General features: G+C 35.1%; 1 protein-coding gene across 6 annotated transcripts in view; it reads right to left on the bottom strand.

Moving 5' to 3' along the window:
* The window catches only part of LOC144238239 (cadherin-18), a 595,479-nt gene that overhangs the window by 3,196 nt on the left and 571,572 nt on the right, over positions 1–20,711 (bottom strand). For 4 of the 6 annotated variants that reach the window (XM_077772003.1, XM_077772012.1, XM_077772021.1 and 1 more), the window contains one exon: positions 7,091–7,342. In XM_077772003.1, coding sequence (XP_077628129.1) covers positions 7,091–7,342 — 252 coding nt within the window. The remainder of the gene's footprint in view (positions 1–7,090; positions 7,343–20,711) is intronic. The other 2 variants (XM_077772030.1, XM_077772038.1) reach the window with 2 other exon arrangements.

Here is a 20,711-nt window from a genome sequence, read left to right as displayed (position 1 = left end):
CAAGCCATAAGTGCAAGGGATAATTGTGTGAGAGAAGTTCACTATATGTGGAAAGAGATGGTTACAGTGTACTGGAGAATCTAATTTTACAGAGAAAAGGCAAGGAGTGGCTCTCGGAATGAAGAAAAAAAGACAGAACACCTATAGAAAGGGTCAGAAAATCATTTTGAAAAGTACAGAGTAAAAAGATACTGACTAGGTAATGGCAGAACACAATGGGGGAGATTACAGCAGACATGGGGAAGCGGTGAGTCACTGTGTTTGGAGTACAATGCTTATCGAAAGCTGGAAATGAAAAGCTGGTGCTACATGTGACCCTGCTTCACTAATGTTATGCTATTTAAAAATAGTTTTCCAGATATGCTGCTTATACTTCAAAGACATTATCTAATATAGCACTTCATTGCTGGGGGTGGGGAGAACACAGAATTTTGCTGAATGCAGCAAATATGCATCTAATACCTTCCTATTTATTTTAGTACAAATCCCACTTAAAGCTTTCTAATTCAATGCCCTGAACAGTATCCTCAAGTAACTTACTTCATTCTATTCAGAGGTGAAGATTTATCATCCAATATATATGTTCAGTTCATCTTTATGATTAAGTAAAGAAGGTTGTTCTAACTTAAATCATCTATTTCTACAGACTGCCTAATTTATTATAGTAAAATGTCTTACCTTTGTTAATAAATCAAGTTACTTTTCTTTTTTATTTTTCTTAACCCTCTTTATTTTTTTATTATTTTTAAATTTACATCCAAGTTAGTTAGCATCTAGTTCAACAATGATTTCAGGAGTAGATTCCTTAATGCCCCTTACCTATTTAGCCCATCCCCCCCTCCCACAACCTCTCAAGTTTCTTTTCTTTATGTTAAATTGGTTGGTTGTTGATTTCAAGGCAATTTATGTACATATGTAACAGGGAAAATGCTATCAACATTATTATCAAATTGTGGATGTAATTTGTGTCCTTCACCAATATTAGTGCCATATTTGCCTAATGAAATATTGGACATCATGCTAGCTTTTTTATTATAGTTACATAAATATAGTATTATTATAATTATATAAATATAATAAACTTATATTTGCTTATTTTCCCAAATTAAAAAATATTCTTGATATATTTTGATTCAAAATATAGATATTAATTAAGTTTGAACTTTTGAGGTTTTACCTATATCTCTTTTGTAGGCATAGATAATCATTTGTTAGTGACCAACGATTTCTAGGTTTTTTTTTAACTAAATACTTTTTAACTAGATTTTTAAAATAATTTTTAACTAGATTTTTTAACTAACATAGCCAACATATAATTAACTGTATAATCTGAGACACTTTTAAGACTGAAAGGGGATTTTGTTTATAATTACTATAAGACCTCATGGCAAAATTGGACAGGCGGTCCCTCTAGTCGAAGGCAATTTTAAATAAACTCAGAGAAGAATGTGGAAACAGATAAGAAGGCGTGTTCCCAGTGAATCGCTTTACACTTATGTTTGTTCAGTAGATGTTTTTGGTGCAGACGGCACCAGGTAGATACTCTGTAAACAATTCTTATGTGGATGGACAAAAGAATAATCTCAGGGCATCTCGGTGGCTCGTTCGGTTAAGCATCTGACTCTTGAACTTGTCTCAGGTCATGATCTCACAGTTTGAGTTCAAGCCCCATATCAGGTGAAGAGCTTGCTTGGGATTTTCTTTCTCTCTCTCTCTCTCTCTCTCTCTCTCTGCCCCTCCCCTATTCATGCTTGCTTTCTTGCTCTCTTTTTCTCTCTCTGAAAATAAATACGTAAACCTGAAAAAAATCAAAAGAGTAATCTCTGTGAAAGTGATGATGTGACATTGTGTTAAGTGAATCTTCATGAATGATAATAGCCTCATTAGGAAATAATTTTTAAATCAGTTTATGGTCATTAATTATATCAAACACCTGCTTTTGCTTCATAACATGTTATAATGTTGAAAACCAAACTAAATGCTTCCCAAAACATCCCATGTCCAAATACATTTTAACAGAATGAAAATAATAATTATTCACATAAATATGAGAGTTAAACTCTTATTTAAAAATTGAAGCCAAAAGAGTGTCTTCAAATGACTCTTCTCCCCCCTTCCCACAGTCAATCAAACCACACATGTGAAACAAGGTGCCTCTTTAAGTGGTCATCTGCGAGGAGAGAATGTGATGGAGCCATGGCATTGAAAAAGAAATGGGATACAGCTCTTAACCTCTTTGTTCAAGATTATATGAGTTTCAGTATTTGTGAGTTTTATATAATGCGGATTGAAACAATAAACTGTAGTAATTTGGAGAGGACTTTATTTTTTTTCACATTTATTTAATTTTGGGAGAAAGCCAGAGAACAGGAGCAGGGACTGGGACAGATAAAGAGAAGAAAACAGAGGATACAAAGCAAGCTCTGTGCTGAGAGCAGAAAGCCTGACACAGGACTCGAACTCCTGAACTATGAGATCATGACCTGAGCGTAAGTCAAACGCTTAGCCAACTGAGTCACCCACATGTCCTGGGGAGGACTTTATTCTAATGACTATTTCATTCCGGGTTAGTATATTTCACTTTCTTCTCTTTCAGTTTGATCAGGATTTTAAATCCATTGTATTCTTTTTATTTAAGAATTTTAAAATGAACTTATTGAGTTTTCCTAATTTATTTTATTTAGAAAGGAATTTAAATTTGGGGAAACATTTTTATATTTCCATTCTCACATCATTCACTCATTCATTTATTCATCTATTTATATATGATTCCAATGTGCCTGGAGTTCTAAAGGGGTCTGAGTTTTGAAAAGTTGAATTGTCATACAGCTTGCATTTGAGTACATTCCATACTGACTCCCAACATATCCCCCAAATATTTTTCAGAGCAGATTTATTGCTCATATAAGCATTTCATTCTTTTTAATATGATCATATGTGGGTACTGAGTTTGGTAGAAAGGAGGTGGCCCAAGTTAGAAAGATTACTTTTATTAGCTCTTGTGCTATTGGTCATACCCATTAGTTAGTGACACTTTGTTTTTCTTTTAAAGTTTATTTATTTATTTTGACAGAGAGAGAACATGTGAGGGTAAGAGAGAGAAGGAGCAAGACAAAATCCTAAGCAGGCTCCGCAATGTTAGTGCAAAGCCCAACGTGGGGCTTGAACTCAGAAATGGTGAGATCACGACCTGAGCCAAAATCAAGAGTCGGGCACTCAACTGACTCACCAGCTCCACCCTTCTCTCCTAGTCCCTCAACCTCTCACATCAAATCCATCCTGGTCCTCATTTATCAGGAAAATTATATCCAAGAGTAGGAACACTCCAGCTGGTGGACTCATTGAAGTCACATTTTTTTAATGTGATGTGTGGACTTATGGGTAGTCTGAGTCAGAGCCAGATTTAAAGGTTTGTTGTGTCCCACCAGTGACTGAGGTTTGCTCTGCTGCCTGCTCTGGACCCTCTCACATGTGATGGGGTGAGGTTGGGAAAGAAAGGTCATATCTCTGGAAGGGAAGGAGAATTCCAGCTATCCCTTCCTCTACAACCAAGTTCTGAGTGCATCATGAAGGCTCACCCTAAATTCTCTCCCATTCATCCTATTTAAAAAGGATCTTAAAGAGATAATCCTGATGGAACATAACTCAACTCAAAACTTGCACATCTACCATTCCAAGTGAGTTTCATTAGTTTTCAAGCACCAATTTCAGATAATTGATACACACTTAGATGTAGTCTGACCATACTGCAAAATACGGAATCATTTTTATCCTGTAAGAAAACAGAATTTTATAGATGACTCTAATGTTCTTTTCCAGTTGATGATTTATTATTATAAGATTTGTATATAGAAACAGGAGACTGTATAGGTTGCCTGAGATCATATGGTTAATTAATGGCAAAACTAGGGCTGTGTTTATACAAGTCATTTCCACAGTTAATAAATAAAACATTTCAATATTAAAATATCAGTTTCATAACTTGTTTAGCTGTTAGTTTTTAACATTATTTCAGAATTACAAAAAGTTCTACAATAAAGTTTTGCTATCACTGGTATAGCTGATATTTTCCTTGAAAATTATAACATTGCACGTTAGCCAACATTATTTCAATATTACAAATGATTACATTCTAAGTCTGTTGAATAGGTATCTTCTGAATAACAATAAAAACCCTTATAATGCCATGAATAATTAAAATTACATTATAAATAATAGCTGTTTAAACCAAACTTAAGAAATTATTCTACAACCTTTAGATAAAACTGTAAAAACACATCTGAGTTTCAATAAAAATGGAAAGAGTAAACATATTAAATAACACCTTTTTTCCATTAGTCCTGAGGGAGAGCATAAAATTTAGAATGTTTTCTTATTTATCCCCGAGGAGAAATGACATTTTCATAAAGTCAATTAAAGGGAAGTATTGTTTCATGAAGAAATCAACCGTTATTTTACATAGTATACCTTACATGTACCTGTATATTAACATTTTTCAATTAGCTTTTTAAACCTTTACCTTAGCATTCAAAAATGGTTTTATAGTAACAAATGAAAACAAAAGGCAAAGCTAATGTGACTCCTCTAAATGAACTATCTTTCAGAATAAGGACTTTCGAGGAAATGATACTAAAGTTACCGGGTTCTATTCTTTATGGTTTAGGTTAGAAACCTAGAGGGATCCATATGTGTAGCTGTTTTATTTTATTTTCCATTTTGGTTTTGTTTATGATCTTTTGTTCTAATTTTCAAATGCCAAAAAAGTAATACCTAAATGTCTAAAGCAAATATATATATACGTAATATATATTTATATATATATTAAAATAGCAAACAAATATATATGTAAAGCAAATATCAGTTGTGACCAATCAATATACATATAAATAAAACTGAGAAAGCCTGATTTTGCTGGTTTCCTTCTCCACCAGGCTTCGAGTAAGATGGTACTGCAGGGAAACACATCGAAGGTGATGCACCGAATCCCCATGCTCCCCATTGCTAAGTGCAGTCGGTATGCTTAGATACACAATTTATTTAACCTCTGAGCAGCTTCTGATATTGTTGAATAGTCTATCCTCTTTGATATATTATTTTTTCCTTTGGCCGTGATGACGTTATACTTTACACTTATTCCTCCTTCTTCTCTGACCTTCCCTTCCCTCTGTCCTGTTGGCACATCCTTCTTGACACCGTGACCACATTTGAGCTCAACACAGCTCAGCCTTGATTATCATTTCTGTCTTTATATTTGGCTGTAGTGACTTCAACAACATGCACTTCGGATGCTGCCAGCTGAGCGAGGATTGGTGTCCACATTCAGTAAGAGATGAAAAGTCCTTTGAACCTCTTCTAACTCAGACAATATCTATCTAATTTACCCAAGATCACTTTTTCCCCCCTGGCTATTGTATTGTAGCCTTTGAACAATTGTTTCAAGGAAAACATACTATTGGGGCACCTGAGTGGCTCAGTAGGTTGAGCATCCAACTCTTGCTTTTGGCTCAGGTCATGATCTCATGGTTTGTGAGTTAGAGCCACACATTGGGTTTGGCACTGATGGTGGGGAGCCTGCTTGGGATTCTCTCTCTCTCCCTCTCTTTCTGTCCCTTGCACTCTTTCTTTTTTAAAATAAATAAATAAACTTAAATTTAAAAATTAAAAAAAGAAAAATATACATGTCATAAACATTAGATATTAGTTCACTGACATGAAATTCTGAATGTTGCAGTTTTCAAATGAATCACAGGTACTTTCATTTATCATTCTGTTAAGATTTTGACAAAAACTGTTCATCTAGGGATCTGAATCATATTGGCCAAGATCACTTTTTATTTCACCTAAAACATTTTGATACTATCTACTATTCTTCACCTCTGCTCTAACTATGCTAGTCCAAGACGGGTGAGAAAGACAAACACACTCTTGTCCTAATTGCTTCGCCTGTGTGCTCTCTCTCCATCATGAGGCCTGTTCCTTACTTCATTTATACCAATCTTTTTTCAAATGTGAATGTTATGAATGGAGCCTCTTGCTTGAAAGGTCTCTTGACACTCCTAGAAAAAAAACCTACCATCTACCATGTTCGATGGAGCCCCAAACTATCTCACTGCTCCCTAAACATCCAGTCCATTTCCTGGCCTCATTCTACCTTGCTCTCTACTCCTTCTATACTGGTGATTTGCCTTTAACCTCAGGAACAAAACAAGAACACTCCTTGCCAAAAAAAAATCTGTCTCAGTAAATCATACAGTTTTTTCTTCCCCCACATGTACACAGTACTGAAAAAATGAGCAAATGATAAGGATGCTAAGAGAAAGGAAGAAGAGAGTGGCTGGAAAAATAAATATCTACCCACTTTCAACAAAAATGAAGGATTCTTTACATCTACTTCTCTTGTTATAAAAAATGGGATTTGTGTTCTTGTTGAAATAGTGATTCTAAAGAGGTTACAGTAATAGCTTCAAATGTGGCTGTGGTAAGACTTAGACTTTTAAGATGATAATATATAATTAGAGAAAGTTTCTTATTTGTATTAAAATGAAATGTAATACAAATCTCAAATAGAAATTCTATTAAACTTAATAAAATTTAATGTCTTTAAGGCCAAAATTATTCAGACTTTGTACTTTAAAATTCAGCTAACATTGATGATTATTTTAGGGGAATAGAAATTTCCACAAGAAATCTATTTTTATATGGTGTTTAGATTCATTTTAGAATGATGTCACTTGTGTTCTTTGAAATATATTGTAAAAGCTCCTTTAATGCGGTGTTTGGAATTTTTAATATCAATTATTTCCCAAATAGATCCTTTCCAAAAAGATTTCTCTCTTAGCCTTTCCCTTCTTCTGACATTTCAACTCTTTCACTCACACTTGAATCAAATTCTTTCTCCATCAGCTTTGGTATTGAGAATGTTAATTAAAAAGAAGTCTGTGCTGCTATACTTTGTGGTCCAAGTTTTGTGTTCCTAATTTTTAAGTTCTGTCAAAGTCACTTTCATTGTCTTTTTTCTAATGCACTTCTGGCCACCATAGGGTACACTCAGAATCACCGTCATACAACATTAGGAGTCAGGATGACTTACCTAGGAGAATGACAACACACAGCAGAATAGCGATTAAGGCTCCTGTACTCAAGCCAGCCGAGGACAGGAACGCTTCCGCATGGCAGGTCCGCACGCGCCCATCTCTCTCGCATGCACAAACCCTGACGGTGAGGGTACTGCTGCTGCTGAGAGAGGGGATTCCACCATCAGAGATCATAATGGGGAGATAATACACATCCTGAATAGTTCGACTAAATCTCCTCCGCCTTGTCAGAATGCTGGCTGTGTTATCTATGACAGACATAAGCAAAACAAAATGTACTTAGTAAAGCCGCCGTTCAAGATTCACATTTCCTTTAATGGATAACATGGGTATGTGTTTTTATTGTTTTAATTAGTTCATGAAATGGACAAAGGGACATGAAGGGGCGATCATTAAAGAATGACTAATATATGTTCTTTAATTGAGATACTGACTTGGAAAATTAATTGAGCCCAAATTTAGAGAAAGGAAAGGGCGGAAGACAGGGAAGTGAAGAAGCATCAACATTTTGGACACGGACATGAAGGCAAAAAGATTGAAAAGGATACAGAATCAAGCCAATGGGTCCTAAACTTTGAAATGAGACAGTGGTCCCCACATCAACCAGATCAATTAATAAACTTTTTCAGATTTAGTTGTGATGTGAAGCACTCTTGTTATATGGTAGGCATACCATAGAAAGTTAATGAGGGTTAAAATAGTTAATTCTACTTTTTATGTGCTTTCAAAATGCTATATATTACATTAATTGTTTGCATGATCAATCTGTGGATTATAGGTTATAGAGGCAAGATGTTAAATTTCTTATATTTTAGCAAAATCATTTTTACTATATATAATAATGAAAAAATAAATAATCTGAGCCCCAGAGGATAAATCACCCAAAGATATAGAGCTTGTAAATAATCAGGATACAACCCCAATACATTCCAAAAACCACAACATCACACTGCCTTTTTACCAATTCACTTCTAATTATACTGATGCTCTCAAGTGCACATAGTATATGGTTATCTTAGTATTGTTATTTTCACTCCAGCAAGTTTGTTCGTCAATAGGCCCTTTTGGTATACACTTAGATGTGCTGTGCAGATCCAGTGCATCAAATAACTAGTTGCCCTAGTTGTAGATTAGTGCCTGGCCCTGTGTTGCATCCTTCTGGAGCAGCTCATCATCAATGACTCATTGCTTTCAAGGTTATACAGGTGGATTCATCTCCACTGAATGTAGACCTACTGAATGCCAGGAATAGTTCCAGAGCTTTACTATTGGGTTGACTGTGAGGCATTAAATTTGCACAGCAGTCTAATTTCTCACTCTGCTCAACCTGTTTCCTTCCACTGCCCACAGATGTAGATCCCAAGGGCACATTCCAGTAAACAACCTGCCCTTGAAACTCCAAGTCAGAGCTTCCAGAGAACCTAACCTGCAAATACACCTATGAATTAAATTACTTTTCACTAAAAAGTAAGTGAATCATTAGACAATTACATTTAGGGATTCTTTTATCTTATCAATGTTTTTTAAATTCTGAAAATTGAAATTCTATTACCAATGAGCATGTTTAAGACAGATATGATAAAATACCCTACAGTTATATTTTCTTGACTTTACACTGCCAAATTAATGCCATAGAAAGATAACACGTTTCAAATATTCAATGTAATAAAGTAATCAACACATGCATCATATACGTTTTTATAGTCATATGCACATATGATCATATATGTACACATAAACATATGCTTAGAGGTTTGTTAAGAGCATACATAATCTAATGACAAATTACAAAATATTTTCTTACCCAGTAGAAAAGGGAAAAAATGTATCGATTGTCTATTCTGAAGCAAGTTGAGAATGAGAAAGAAAAAGAGCCAAAATTGGATCATGTGTATTGTATAATTACAAAAGCCATGAGCCCTTTCCCAGAGACCTGAGCTTTGAGGCAGCACATCCCTCAGATGTAGAACACTGCTTCATGGTTATTATAAACTTGCCTATATTTACAGCTCCTTAGTCTATGGAAAAGGTATGAACTAAGTGTTCACAGGCACAAATATGTTTGAGAATCTCACTGCTGGCCTCTGAAGAAGAGATGTAAGGTCCTGGTCCCTGATTGCAATAAACATGGTTAGTAATGTGTGGAATGATATAACATGAATGGTAGGCGTGGGCCCCCTTTTATGGCTCTGATCTAGTCTACATGTTACATTCTTAATCTGGAAGCATACTCTCTTTCAGAATAATTACCGGAAATGCAATCAGAAACATGATCAGAAACAAGGAGAAAGACAGAAAATGTTTCTAGTACACCTTAAGTTCTTAAATAGAAAACACTCAGACATAGAGATGTAAAACTGTTCTTTCTTTCTTTTTTTTTCCAGTTGAAGGTTTGACTTTTGAAAGAAAAGAGAATTCAGGAAGCAAAGAGCTTCCGACCTAGAAAGACTTAGTAGAGCAGAATAATGAGCTCCTGAAAAGGGATATTGTGTACCTAACTGGAACTGCAAAAAAATGTACTTGGCTGAAGGCTCACTGAACTTGAACAAGAAAACTCTGAACTAAAATGAAAGAGCTAAGATATATATATATATATATATATATATATATATATATATGTATACATACATAAACATACACACACATATATACACACAAATGTACTTTGATACAGTGAACAAATTTTGTGTTGTTGAAACTGCAAGATTAGGTTTCAAGAGCAACAACAAATTTCTAAACTTAAAGTATAATTAAAAAAATAAACCAAGTAATATAGAAAATCTTCACTTCCAAGTGGATAAAAATATACAAGCTTAATACAGGTCAACCATAACAGGAAGGGACATGAAAAGTGCTAACTATCAATGGCAAATAAAGGACAGTCTCTACAATGTGTACCCAAGGTTGGTCCTTAATTCTAATTCTGCATAGTTTGAATGGAGATAGAAGCTCATAGAACTCTTGGAAGCCAAGAAATATATACTTGGCTAGTATTCTAGAACATATTGGACAGCTAGCAGAAAGAACTTCAGCTAAAACAATGTGAATAAAGATGCATATTAGATGAGTAAAAATATCATATAAGAGATCTGGAGTAACAGCTTTTATTTTATAATATGTATCTCTGAATGCCGGAATAAGGCCATAGGATGTTCAGATAAACGAAACAGTATTGGAATCATTCAGTAAAGGTATGGAATACCTATGCATCTCTTTAGTGAGAAGACTGCACTGAAATTCTGTGCATACTTTCCAGTATACCACCTTAAAAGTTCTATTTTAACCCAAAAGGGGTGTATTGAGAGACTTTGGGATGGTAAAATAAAATTGAAAAATACGTTACATAAAGAGTTTTTGAAGCAAAAGTGTGAAAATTCTACATATCGGATATAGATTTAGGTGGTGACCAAAGGGTCTCAGAAAAAACGGCCAGAACATAGGGAGACTCTCTTAGTCATTAATATTTTTTGGCATATAATCAATATATCCCTGATATTCCCAGCAACTCTATCTTCAATGTAATTTGGAGATAGCCTTAAATGTGTTTTATTTTTTCAACACAGATGTCAAAGCATTCTATATTTTGATATATGTTCTATTTACTTTTCTTTTTTTTAAAAAAATAATGTTTTATTTATTGCTGAGAGAGGGAGAGAGACAGCATGAGCAGGGGAGGGTCAGAGAGGGAGATACAGAATCCGAAACAGGCTCCAGGCTCTGAGCTGGCTGTCAGCACAGAGCCCGACGTGGGGCTTGAACCCACGAACCGTGAGATCATGACCTGAGCCAAAGTCGGACACTTAACCGACTGAGCCACCCAGGTGCCCCCTATTTCTTTTTCTTAAATGACTATGACCCATATGAGAGGAAGTAGGGAGACTGCTCTACAGATATGTAATATCTAACTCATGTAGACAGTTTAAAAATAGCATGTGATGACTGGGAAAAGCAATCGTAATAAGAAAAAAATTCACTTTGGAGCTGTAATAACTCCAGGGACTTTATACCTGGCTGATAATCCACAACAAAATATTTACAATAAAATGTTTTGTGAATTGATAGGTACACTTGCATCCTCTATGCTACTACAGGGACAGAAGCCTACAGAATACGATAGTATAATGCAAGTTGCATACTGCTTCTAGAATTCAGATGGAATTTTCTTGAACTAATAGCATGTGTCCTATTGTTTTTTTGATCAGTATTTTGAAAGACCTTGAAAGATTCCAATCTCTGTGCTACTTGTATGAGTTGTAATACAGCTTAAGTTAAAATAAGGGATGCTTTTTAAATACCCCCTCTGAGGCAAAACAGATCCTATATTAAAGTCCAAAATTGCCTTATATCTTGGTAAGTATTAAAACTATGTGTTCTTCACAATTTCGATTATTGGACATCCATACACTCCCTGCCATTTGACAGGATTCTTTGTTTGATAATACAGGTATAAAGATAGGCTTTATCTTAATCACAGCCAGCAGACCATTAAAATAATATTTCTAAATCCATCAGAACAGCACAAGTATTTATGATCGATCCCCAGATATGAATCTCTAATTGAACTAAACTTAAAAATTGTTTTTTAAATCTGTCTGAAGAGAAAGCTAGGAAATAGAAACTTAATTTTACCAGACAGATAAATATGCATGACTTCATATTGTTTTCATTTTTTTCCTGATTCCGGCAGCAATAAGATGTACTCATAATTTAACTATTATCAGAGCCCATGCATGAAACAATGCTCTTTTGCTTTCCTGTACAGCTCCTCTCACATAATAGGTACTTGATAAATAATGATTTGAACTACACTCAGCAGGAACTTGTCTTCTGCTGCCGTTTCTTTATTATGTTGACATGTATTAAGACATTAAAAGGAAAATGAACTTACATATCCTGTAACACTTCAGCAGCATTATCTGCTCATGCTCTCTATTAAATGCTTATTGCTTCTCTCCTGTTTCCTGACTTCCCCCTTCTTTTACCCTAGAATTGCCCTAATATCAATTCTCAGATGCCTGATTCTGCCTGTTCATTTAAGTTTGTAAACATCCTCCTCGCTTCGCTTGCTTTTCTGCCAAACAACGAATGTATGATCCAATATGTCATTATGTTCTTATTTGTACCCTGGAATGTCAACCCTTTGACCATCTGCCATACTCCTTGATAATCTTTAAATCCCAGATAAATACAACCATCCACTGTCTAAGGCTTCTGCTTTCAGAATCGTTACAAAACTATGTTAGTAAAATAGTTATAAGTATCTTAACTGGCCCCACCAAGTACGTGGAGAAACTTAGACTATGCTCTTAAAGGAGGCTAACAATCAATTTATTAATATCAATTCTTTATCAGACACCAGGCAGTAGCTATTATGAGGTTTTTTTTTTTTTTTTTTACCATTTTCCTTTGAGCCTTAATCTTACATTCACAGCAGGAAAATGTCTTTCCCAAAAAGAAGCTACAATTTATGATGAACATTTAAAACCACAGTTGAAAGTGTTCAGTTCCTCTTTGCCACTAATTATGTCTGTCTCTACGTACAAGACTATGTATTAGAGACTTAAAAAAGAATATAAATACATATGAAGCAAAAATATGAATCTTGAAGAATATCAGCAAATTTGCTCATGAATAACACAGATGAATTAGCATGAGTGTTACTAACAGTGGAGAAGGTGATAAAAAAACAGAAACTTTTAAAGTAGAAATCCAAACCCAAATTCATAATAATTCATAAAGATATCACAATAATATAATAATTGTAGAAGGAGAGATAAAGGTAGTTTATTAAAAAAAGACAAATGTAAGAACTATAAGAGAAACCCTTTACTAATTATTTATCACATACCTTTAATGAATACTATTATTTTTAGTGGAAACGGATGAATCAAAGTAGAAGATATTACATTTGGGGTAAAAAAATTTGTAAACAATGAAAGGAAATTGTGAGGATAAATCCTTAGTTTGAAAAAGTGAACACATAATCCTATTATGAAGTTGTTTTAATGTTTCCCCTGCCTGAGAGCAGAGGGTGGAGGAGGTGATTCCTAGAGCATTATGTCCCTCTGAGCCAGGAAGGGATTAAGGCAGAGAATAACCTACAGTTTCACCAAAGGAAAACATACAGGAAAGTGGAATGGAATGGCAAACATTAGGCACATTTTACTTTGTCTGCTTTTATACTTTTGCTTACAGTAGCGTAGAATGGAGCTGTCCTTTGCTGTCTCTGTGAGTGGGGGTATAAAAAGGTGAGAGGAGGTAGGGTCTGGCAAATACATTAGGAAAAATATATAAAAGTAAAAAGAAAATCAACAGAGATTAAAATAACTAAGAAGAGAACAGAATAATATTTTCCCATCTAGAGCAAAATGGCCACTAAAATAAGTCACTGCATTTGCAAGTCATGCTTTCTGATTTTAGGGTCAAGATTGCCATATGAACCCTTTGCCTTCTTCCTAGTCAAGCTCTAAGTCTCTATCTTCCTTCCCATCAAGGACAGTGTGATGTTATCAGGTGTGACCACCTACATGCTAGTAAGGAGGACTGAGATTTGATTGCGAGGGAAGGGAGATCCCTAATAGAACCCAAATAGTGTGTGTCAGCCTCACCAGAGACTGCAGGTAAGTGACTCAACAGGGCCCAGCTGCTACCACATCCACTAGAGGATATTTGAGGCATCATTCACAACCATATTCTCGGTTTGGATTATGTGTCTGTTATTTTATTTAGGAACTGGGAGAAATGGCTAAATGGTCTCTTGAAGCCCTGTGGTTAAAAACAGAATTTTAAATGGTTAGACTCTGCAGAGAAATTAAGTACATTACAACACCAGCTGCGAGTTCTCATTTGAAGGACAAAAATAAACTCTGGGACTACTACAAATCTGACAGTGCGAAAGAAGTACACAATATGCATCAAGTCTCTCATGGCTTCCAACATGTTTCAAACCAATGGGCTGTGAAATCTGAAAGAAAAGGCCCTAAATGACACCACTTTAAAAGCTTTTTAACATAGTCAAGTTTGATGGGCACTGGGTGGCTCAGTGGTCTGTGTCTAACTCTTGATTTTGGCTCTGGTTATAATCTCATGGTTCATGAGATCAAGCCTTGTGTGGGGCTCTGAATGCTGACAGCATGGAGTCTGTTTGGGACTCTCTCTCTTCCTTTCTCACTGCCTGCCAATCTCTCTCTTTCAAAATAAAAGAATAAACTTTAAAAAATCATCATATTTGAAAATAGTCTTTATCTTAAACTCAATATAAACTCAGATGCTCTTTTACCAAACCCGAATAGTCACAAGGAAAAACAGCATTTTCCAGCATTTCCATAAGTATTTTGCTAAAAATCATAAGACAACTTACAAATGATAGGATCTTCATTTTCAGAAGTATAAATGAATATTCCCAAGAAACAATTAAAGGTCATATAAACAAGGAAAATCCAAAATCTTCAAAAGGCTGCAACAAAGTGAATATGATAGTCGACAGAATCTTCTGTTTAATGGGATTAAAATTGTAATTTTCAGGGCAGTTCATTCATTTAAAAATGTGGTATCTGGACTCATTCATTTTTAAAGAATGGGAGTGTCTACCAAAGTGGAAAACACATATCTGAAGAATAAAACCAAGAGACAACTATGAGTAGATAGCAAATTATCAACAAAATTATGATAAAGGTTTTCAAATTTGAAAGGCTTATTAAATGTGATTTGGAACCCTGTAAACAGAGATGCAAGTATACACCTAGTTATAAATGATTGCTTCCCCTAGCAAAATCTGTAAGACTTACAAATGCACTTGACAATTAGAATTAAGCCTAGGAATTAGGCTGGCAAATCTCCTTGCATCATAAAAAACCTAGTCCCTGAAGAAAGGGGAATAAAGATTATGAAGTGGAACAATCTTACCTGGTAGACTAATGATAATTTTGTATTTGGGTATTAGAGTACACTTTTTTTTACAAAATGAATAAATACAACTATCATGTGTATAGAACCCTGGTATAAGCTTATACTGAAGGACTTGGTGTCATGACTATAGTGCATTAGCTATAGAAATTTGGTTAAGAAGTTGGAATTAAACAATGGAGTTTTCAAGGCTAAAATGAAGTTTATCTATTACAATTTCAAGAGAAGGTAATTATAGGAAAACTTATATTTTAATCAGGAAGCATTTCATGGGTTTTTTTTTGTTTTGTTTTAGACTAATGTAATTTGAAAATGCTTGTGACTTAAAAATATCTTCTGAAATGTTTTTTATAAATTTTAAATAAAATTCTATTATTAGTGACATGTCAGTTAATGATAAATAAGGTCATATATCAAACAAACATATTTACAATATATATTTTGCTGTATATGTTGTAAAAAGAAAAAAAATAATAGAAATTCTATACTTGGTTACTTTCCAAATCAAAGTCTTCAGTATTCTTATAGGTAAGGGTCATCATTTTCCAGATAAATATTAAAGATTTGGTTAAGCACCAAATTTTCTATTCACTACAATTTGGTCCTAGGACAAAAAAAGGATTAATGGCAGGATATTTTTTTAAAGGAAAGAACATAGATAACGTGGTACTTAATACTTAGTGTGCTCTCAATAGTGAGTAAATTGCCGGTGTCTCTGCCTTACCACATTTCCCTGGCTAGTTTCTTCTAAATGATGTTGTATTCTGTCATCTCTTTGCTGTCTTGCTTCTCAGACTAATTGAAAAGTATCCTCAGATTCATTCTACCTGGAGGAAGATTGTATCCTTTAAAATCGAATCACGTTTCAGTACAATTTTTAGTGGACTCTCTAAAGAAACTGAAGTGTCACTGCCTTCAGTTGCAAGTCACATTTCATAACATCTTCTTTTCCCCAACTAGACCAGAAGTCCCCTGAAAGCAAGGGCTCTGTGCTTTAATTCTCAGCATTCTGGCAGCTTAGATCACTGCCTTATAGCAGAGACAACACAACCTTACAGATTAAGTGGTAGGCGAGAAACAATGTTAATTTAAGAGCTGACTACAGATTTCTTTTAGAGAAAATAAATTCTAAGATGAGAGAGGAAGAATGGTGGTGAGTAGTAACATAGTGTGAGTCTCCTGTAGAATGCTGGGCAGCCAGTGTAAATGTTAAGCCAGGAAATAAAGCTCTGTGTGTCTGTGTGTGTGTGTTTCGGGTGCTTTTCTTCATTTTTTAATTAGATACAATAAATGAGTATATTCTTACTGAAAACATCCAAAGTCCATTTCATAAACATTTCTTAAGACGGATATTTAGTCTAGGGTGCCTGGGTGGCTCAGTCCCTTAAGTGTCCAACTTGATTTGGTCTCAGGTCATGACCTTGTGGATTCTGAGTTCCAGTCCTGAAGTGGGCTCTGCACTTACAGAGTGGAGCCTTCTTGGGATTCTTTCTCCCTTTCTGTGCCTCCCCCATGCTCATGCTCTCTCTCTCTCAAAAATAAATAAATAAACAATAAAAAAATTTTTCCTTTTTTGAGAGAGAGAAAGTGAGACAGAGAGAGAGAGAGAGAGCAAGAGAGAGAGAGCGTGCATGGGGCAGTGGCAAAGGGAGAAGGGTAGAGAAGTCTTCAGCAGGCTCCAAGTTCAGCATGGACCCCAATGTGGGGCTCGATCTCACTACTGTGAGGTCATGTCCTGAGCCGAATCAACAGTCAGTTTCATAACTCACTGAGGCAGTCAACTGCCCCAAGAAAGATGCTTATTTTCTATAGTATCTTTAATGCTCACACATGTGATTAAACTCTACACTTAGATCATTATTTTTGTCTGATGTTTAACATATATTGTTCATTTAATTCTTTGACTTTACCTTTTCAGATACTTATTCTTTTCTTATTTTCATTTGGCTACTATAGCTCCAATAATTTTATCAATGGAATTTTATAATTGATAGATTTTGTATTGAATATTACATTAATTATATTAAATACTGAAGAGTATTTTAAAATACTCTTCCCTGATTGTCACATGAATGATATCCTAACAGGAATAGGATTATTTGATTGTAGTACTTTTTTTCAAGTGTTACTAAAAAAGATCCATTGACTATTAGCTTGTTATTTTGCAGACAAGTACTTCAGCACCACTTACTATTATCTTTATCATTTAAGCTTATTGGAAATTGGTAAAATTATTTCTTTGTCAAGTTAGGGAATTTCTCTGGGATTATTATATATTCTCTCCATCTCAAACTCAAATATTTCTTTATTCAGAGTATTTATTTGGATTCTCCATATTATTTTTCCATCTATGTATTTACTTCTTAGTTACCTTCAGTTGTGCCCCTTAAGACACGTAGCGCTTTGCATGGGATTTCAAATTCTTTATGTATTTTAATCTCTCTTCATAAGAATGAAATAGTAACAATTGTGTCCATATCTCCATTTTACAAAAGAGGAAACTGAGACACACTAAGAACTAGGACTTGATGGTAGTCTCACAAATAATTAGCAGATAAACCAGGTTTCAAATAGAAGCAATCTATTTCCAGAGTCTAACTCTAAAATGTTCTTCTTTGTTTTTCCTTCTTATTTATTTTAACAGATAGTTTCTTAAAGTTTCCTCTGTGGCAGGCACCATGGTTGGAGTGAGAAATATAGCAGTTAAATAAGTCAGACAAAATTTCTTATATTCCTGGATTTTATAGTCTAAATGGGAGAGAGCCTGCCCTGGGATAAGTGTTTAGGGAAGTATTGGTTATCATATAACCATTTGTTATTTAAAAAATGGATTTGTTCTAGCTAATGACTGTTGGTTATTGGGTGTTAGGTGGCTGAAGTGCTGGCCAATATGCTCTTAAATGCATTACATTTTTCCAGTTATGTTTATGACTATAGATGGAGTCAGGGTTCTCAAGACTTTGGGGAAAAGACGGAAGTGACTGAAGCTTGATAGATGATAGAAATCAGGAGAGGTAGCGAAAGTCCATAAGATTCAAAAGAGCAGGAGGCATCCAAGGATGCTGACGCCACCTCTCAACTCCCTTGTGAGAATGTGAAGAAAGCAGTGTCTCTTGGGCAATGTTCCTTCTTTTTCCATCTTTCTGATCACTAATTCAGTTTTAAGCGGGGTCTATTTGAGTTTTATCATTTTACCAGAAATTTTAAATTGGCAATGTTATCATGTATCTACTCAAAAAAGTCTTTTTTAGGTATTTAAGTACGGTTTTCTCTTTCTAATATTAAGTGTTTCTCAACATATGCTAACTGCCTCTCTTTCATCCTACTTGACTCTTACAATGTCCTGTGATTTTCCACTTAGGAACGTTCTTTGAGCTCCAATTCCCAGTGATTTCTCCAACCCAGTAAGGAGTAGTGAGTGGATCCAGAACAGTATTTATATACTTTCTTGTGAATCTCAATGCCACTCTGCTTTGGAGGTGACTTTTAGGATACATCCACAGACCAAGTTTATTTAACTGTATATTGTTATCCTAGCAAATATTTAGAAGAATGAGCCCAAAATCTGTTTTTAGGCTGGAGTTTCTTTGATCTGTTATTCCTTTCAGATATCTGCTAAGCAAGACTCTTTTTTCACTATACCTGGTTCACCCATACTTTTGGTACTAGTGTGTGCTTTGAGTACATGGTACTTGGGGAGAAGGGATGCAGTGCAAATGGAAGAGTAAGAGGGAAAACAAAAGCCAGAAAAATATGAAAAATCAGTGGAAGTGGTACCTGGCACAGAGTGATAATATTGTTACCCAGTCCAACTTAACAGAAATTTTTAAAAGGATCTTGGCTTGGCTCTGCACATAGGATGATGTTCTGAATCAATTTTAATTAAATTTTAAGGAATACCTGTGGAATATTGGTAAATGTCTAGGAGCCAGCATCTCTATGATAATTAGGTATTACTGAAGAACATCCTTTCTTCTAACCCACTTTATAATCTCACCTATTTAACAGAACTCTTGCCAAACACCTCTTGTTTTATAAAATGGAGGTCTAGGTAAAATATTTTTTGACTGATAAATATGCTTAGTGATAACATAACTTAGTTAACTTAGAGAAAAGTCTGAACATTTCTTTTTTTTTTTTAATTTTTTAATGTTTTATTTATTTCTGAGAGAGAGACAGCATGAGCAGGGGAGGGCCAGAGAGAAAGGGAGACACAGAATCTGAAACGGGCTCCAGGCTCTGAGCTAGCCATCGGCAAAGAGCCCAACGCGGGCTCGAATCCACGAACCACGAGATCATGACCTGAGCCAAAGTTGGACACTTAACCGACTGAGCCACCCAGGTGCCCCAAGCCTGAACATTTCAAGAAAATATCTGTTTAATGGTGTTCAAGAACTACGGAAGCAAGATACCTAAAGGGGTAAGATTCCAGAGAGAGGAAATGCCTGAAGAGGGTGCTATCAATTACAATCCATTTGCTTGTACTACTAAGTAATGGGAGGGTGGAATTTCAACCTGGGAACAGAGAAACTAGAACTTTCAGAAGTCTCCTGGGCCTACAGTCAAATTGAAAATTGAGGGGCCTTAAATACATGGCTGACTTTCTGTAAAGACATTTGTTAAATTAAAAGTTTAAATTAGAAGTTAAATTGAAAGTTTGGTAGAGGTCTAAAACACACAGTGAAAAAGTCCTAGAATACAAAGAAGAGGTTTTTGGTTTGTTTGTTTGTTTGTTTTCCCCTTTTTTGTATTGAACAGACAATAAATAGTTAAAGTTAGGGACCAGGGAGGTGGCCCACCCAAACAAGCTAGTGGTTGTAAGTCCTAGAGGGCCATATCCTAGAAATGGGTCAGAGACTGAATCTGAACAAAACTACAAATCAGCCTTGACTTAATTCAACACTGATTGGATGAAAATAATAATCCCCCTCTATCATTGTTTGGCAGAGAAAATGGTGAATAGAAAATGGTGAATAATGTCATGTGAGACCCTCTTAGGTCTACACACTAAATGTGACATCTAACAAAACAATTACTAGACATGTCAAGAAACAAGGCCATGTGTCCCAGAAACTATCTGTCAAACTTTCTGATGAAAAACAAAAACCTGTCATCTTATTGAGATATTAGAGTTAGTTGACAATGATCATAAAATCATTAAGATTAATATGTTTAAGAAATAGAGGGAAAAAGAAAAGATAGGTAATGTCACTAGAGATTTATATCTTTATAAAAAGAGGGAAGAGGGGCATCTGGGTAGCTCAGTCAGTTGAGTATCTGACTGGAAGTCAGGTCATGATCTCATGATTTGTGAGTTTGAGCCCCACATCAGGCTCACTGCTATCAGTGCAGAGCCCATCTTGGATCCTCTGACCCCCCTCTCTCTGCTCCTGCCCGACATGTACTCTCTCAAAAATAAGTAAACATTAAAAAAAAGAAAAAAATGCTATCAATCAAAGCAGTCAGTATTTGGGCTATGCTTTCTTTGCAAGAAGGAGAGTTTTGATAGGACTCTTGCTTCTTTGAACAGAATATTAGCTATATGTTGGTGTTTTCTACCAATATACTCATAGAATATGTCACAGCAAATACTAAACTATAGGCACCAAATAAAGAAATTCTTACATAAATAGGATGGAACATGCAAAAAGACATTTGTTCTCCAATGTTCAGATAAATTAGAAAATTCCAAATTAATGAGGGATAAGACAT

This window comes from Crocuta crocuta, unplaced genomic scaffold (assembly GCF_008692635.1).
Source record: "Crocuta crocuta isolate KB4526 unplaced genomic scaffold, BGI_CrCroc_1.0 scaffold51, whole genome shotgun sequence".
NCBI classification, from domain to species: Eukaryota; Metazoa; Chordata; class Mammalia; order Carnivora; family Hyaenidae; genus Crocuta; species Crocuta crocuta.
This window is presented reverse-complemented; position numbering and strand designations above follow the sequence as displayed.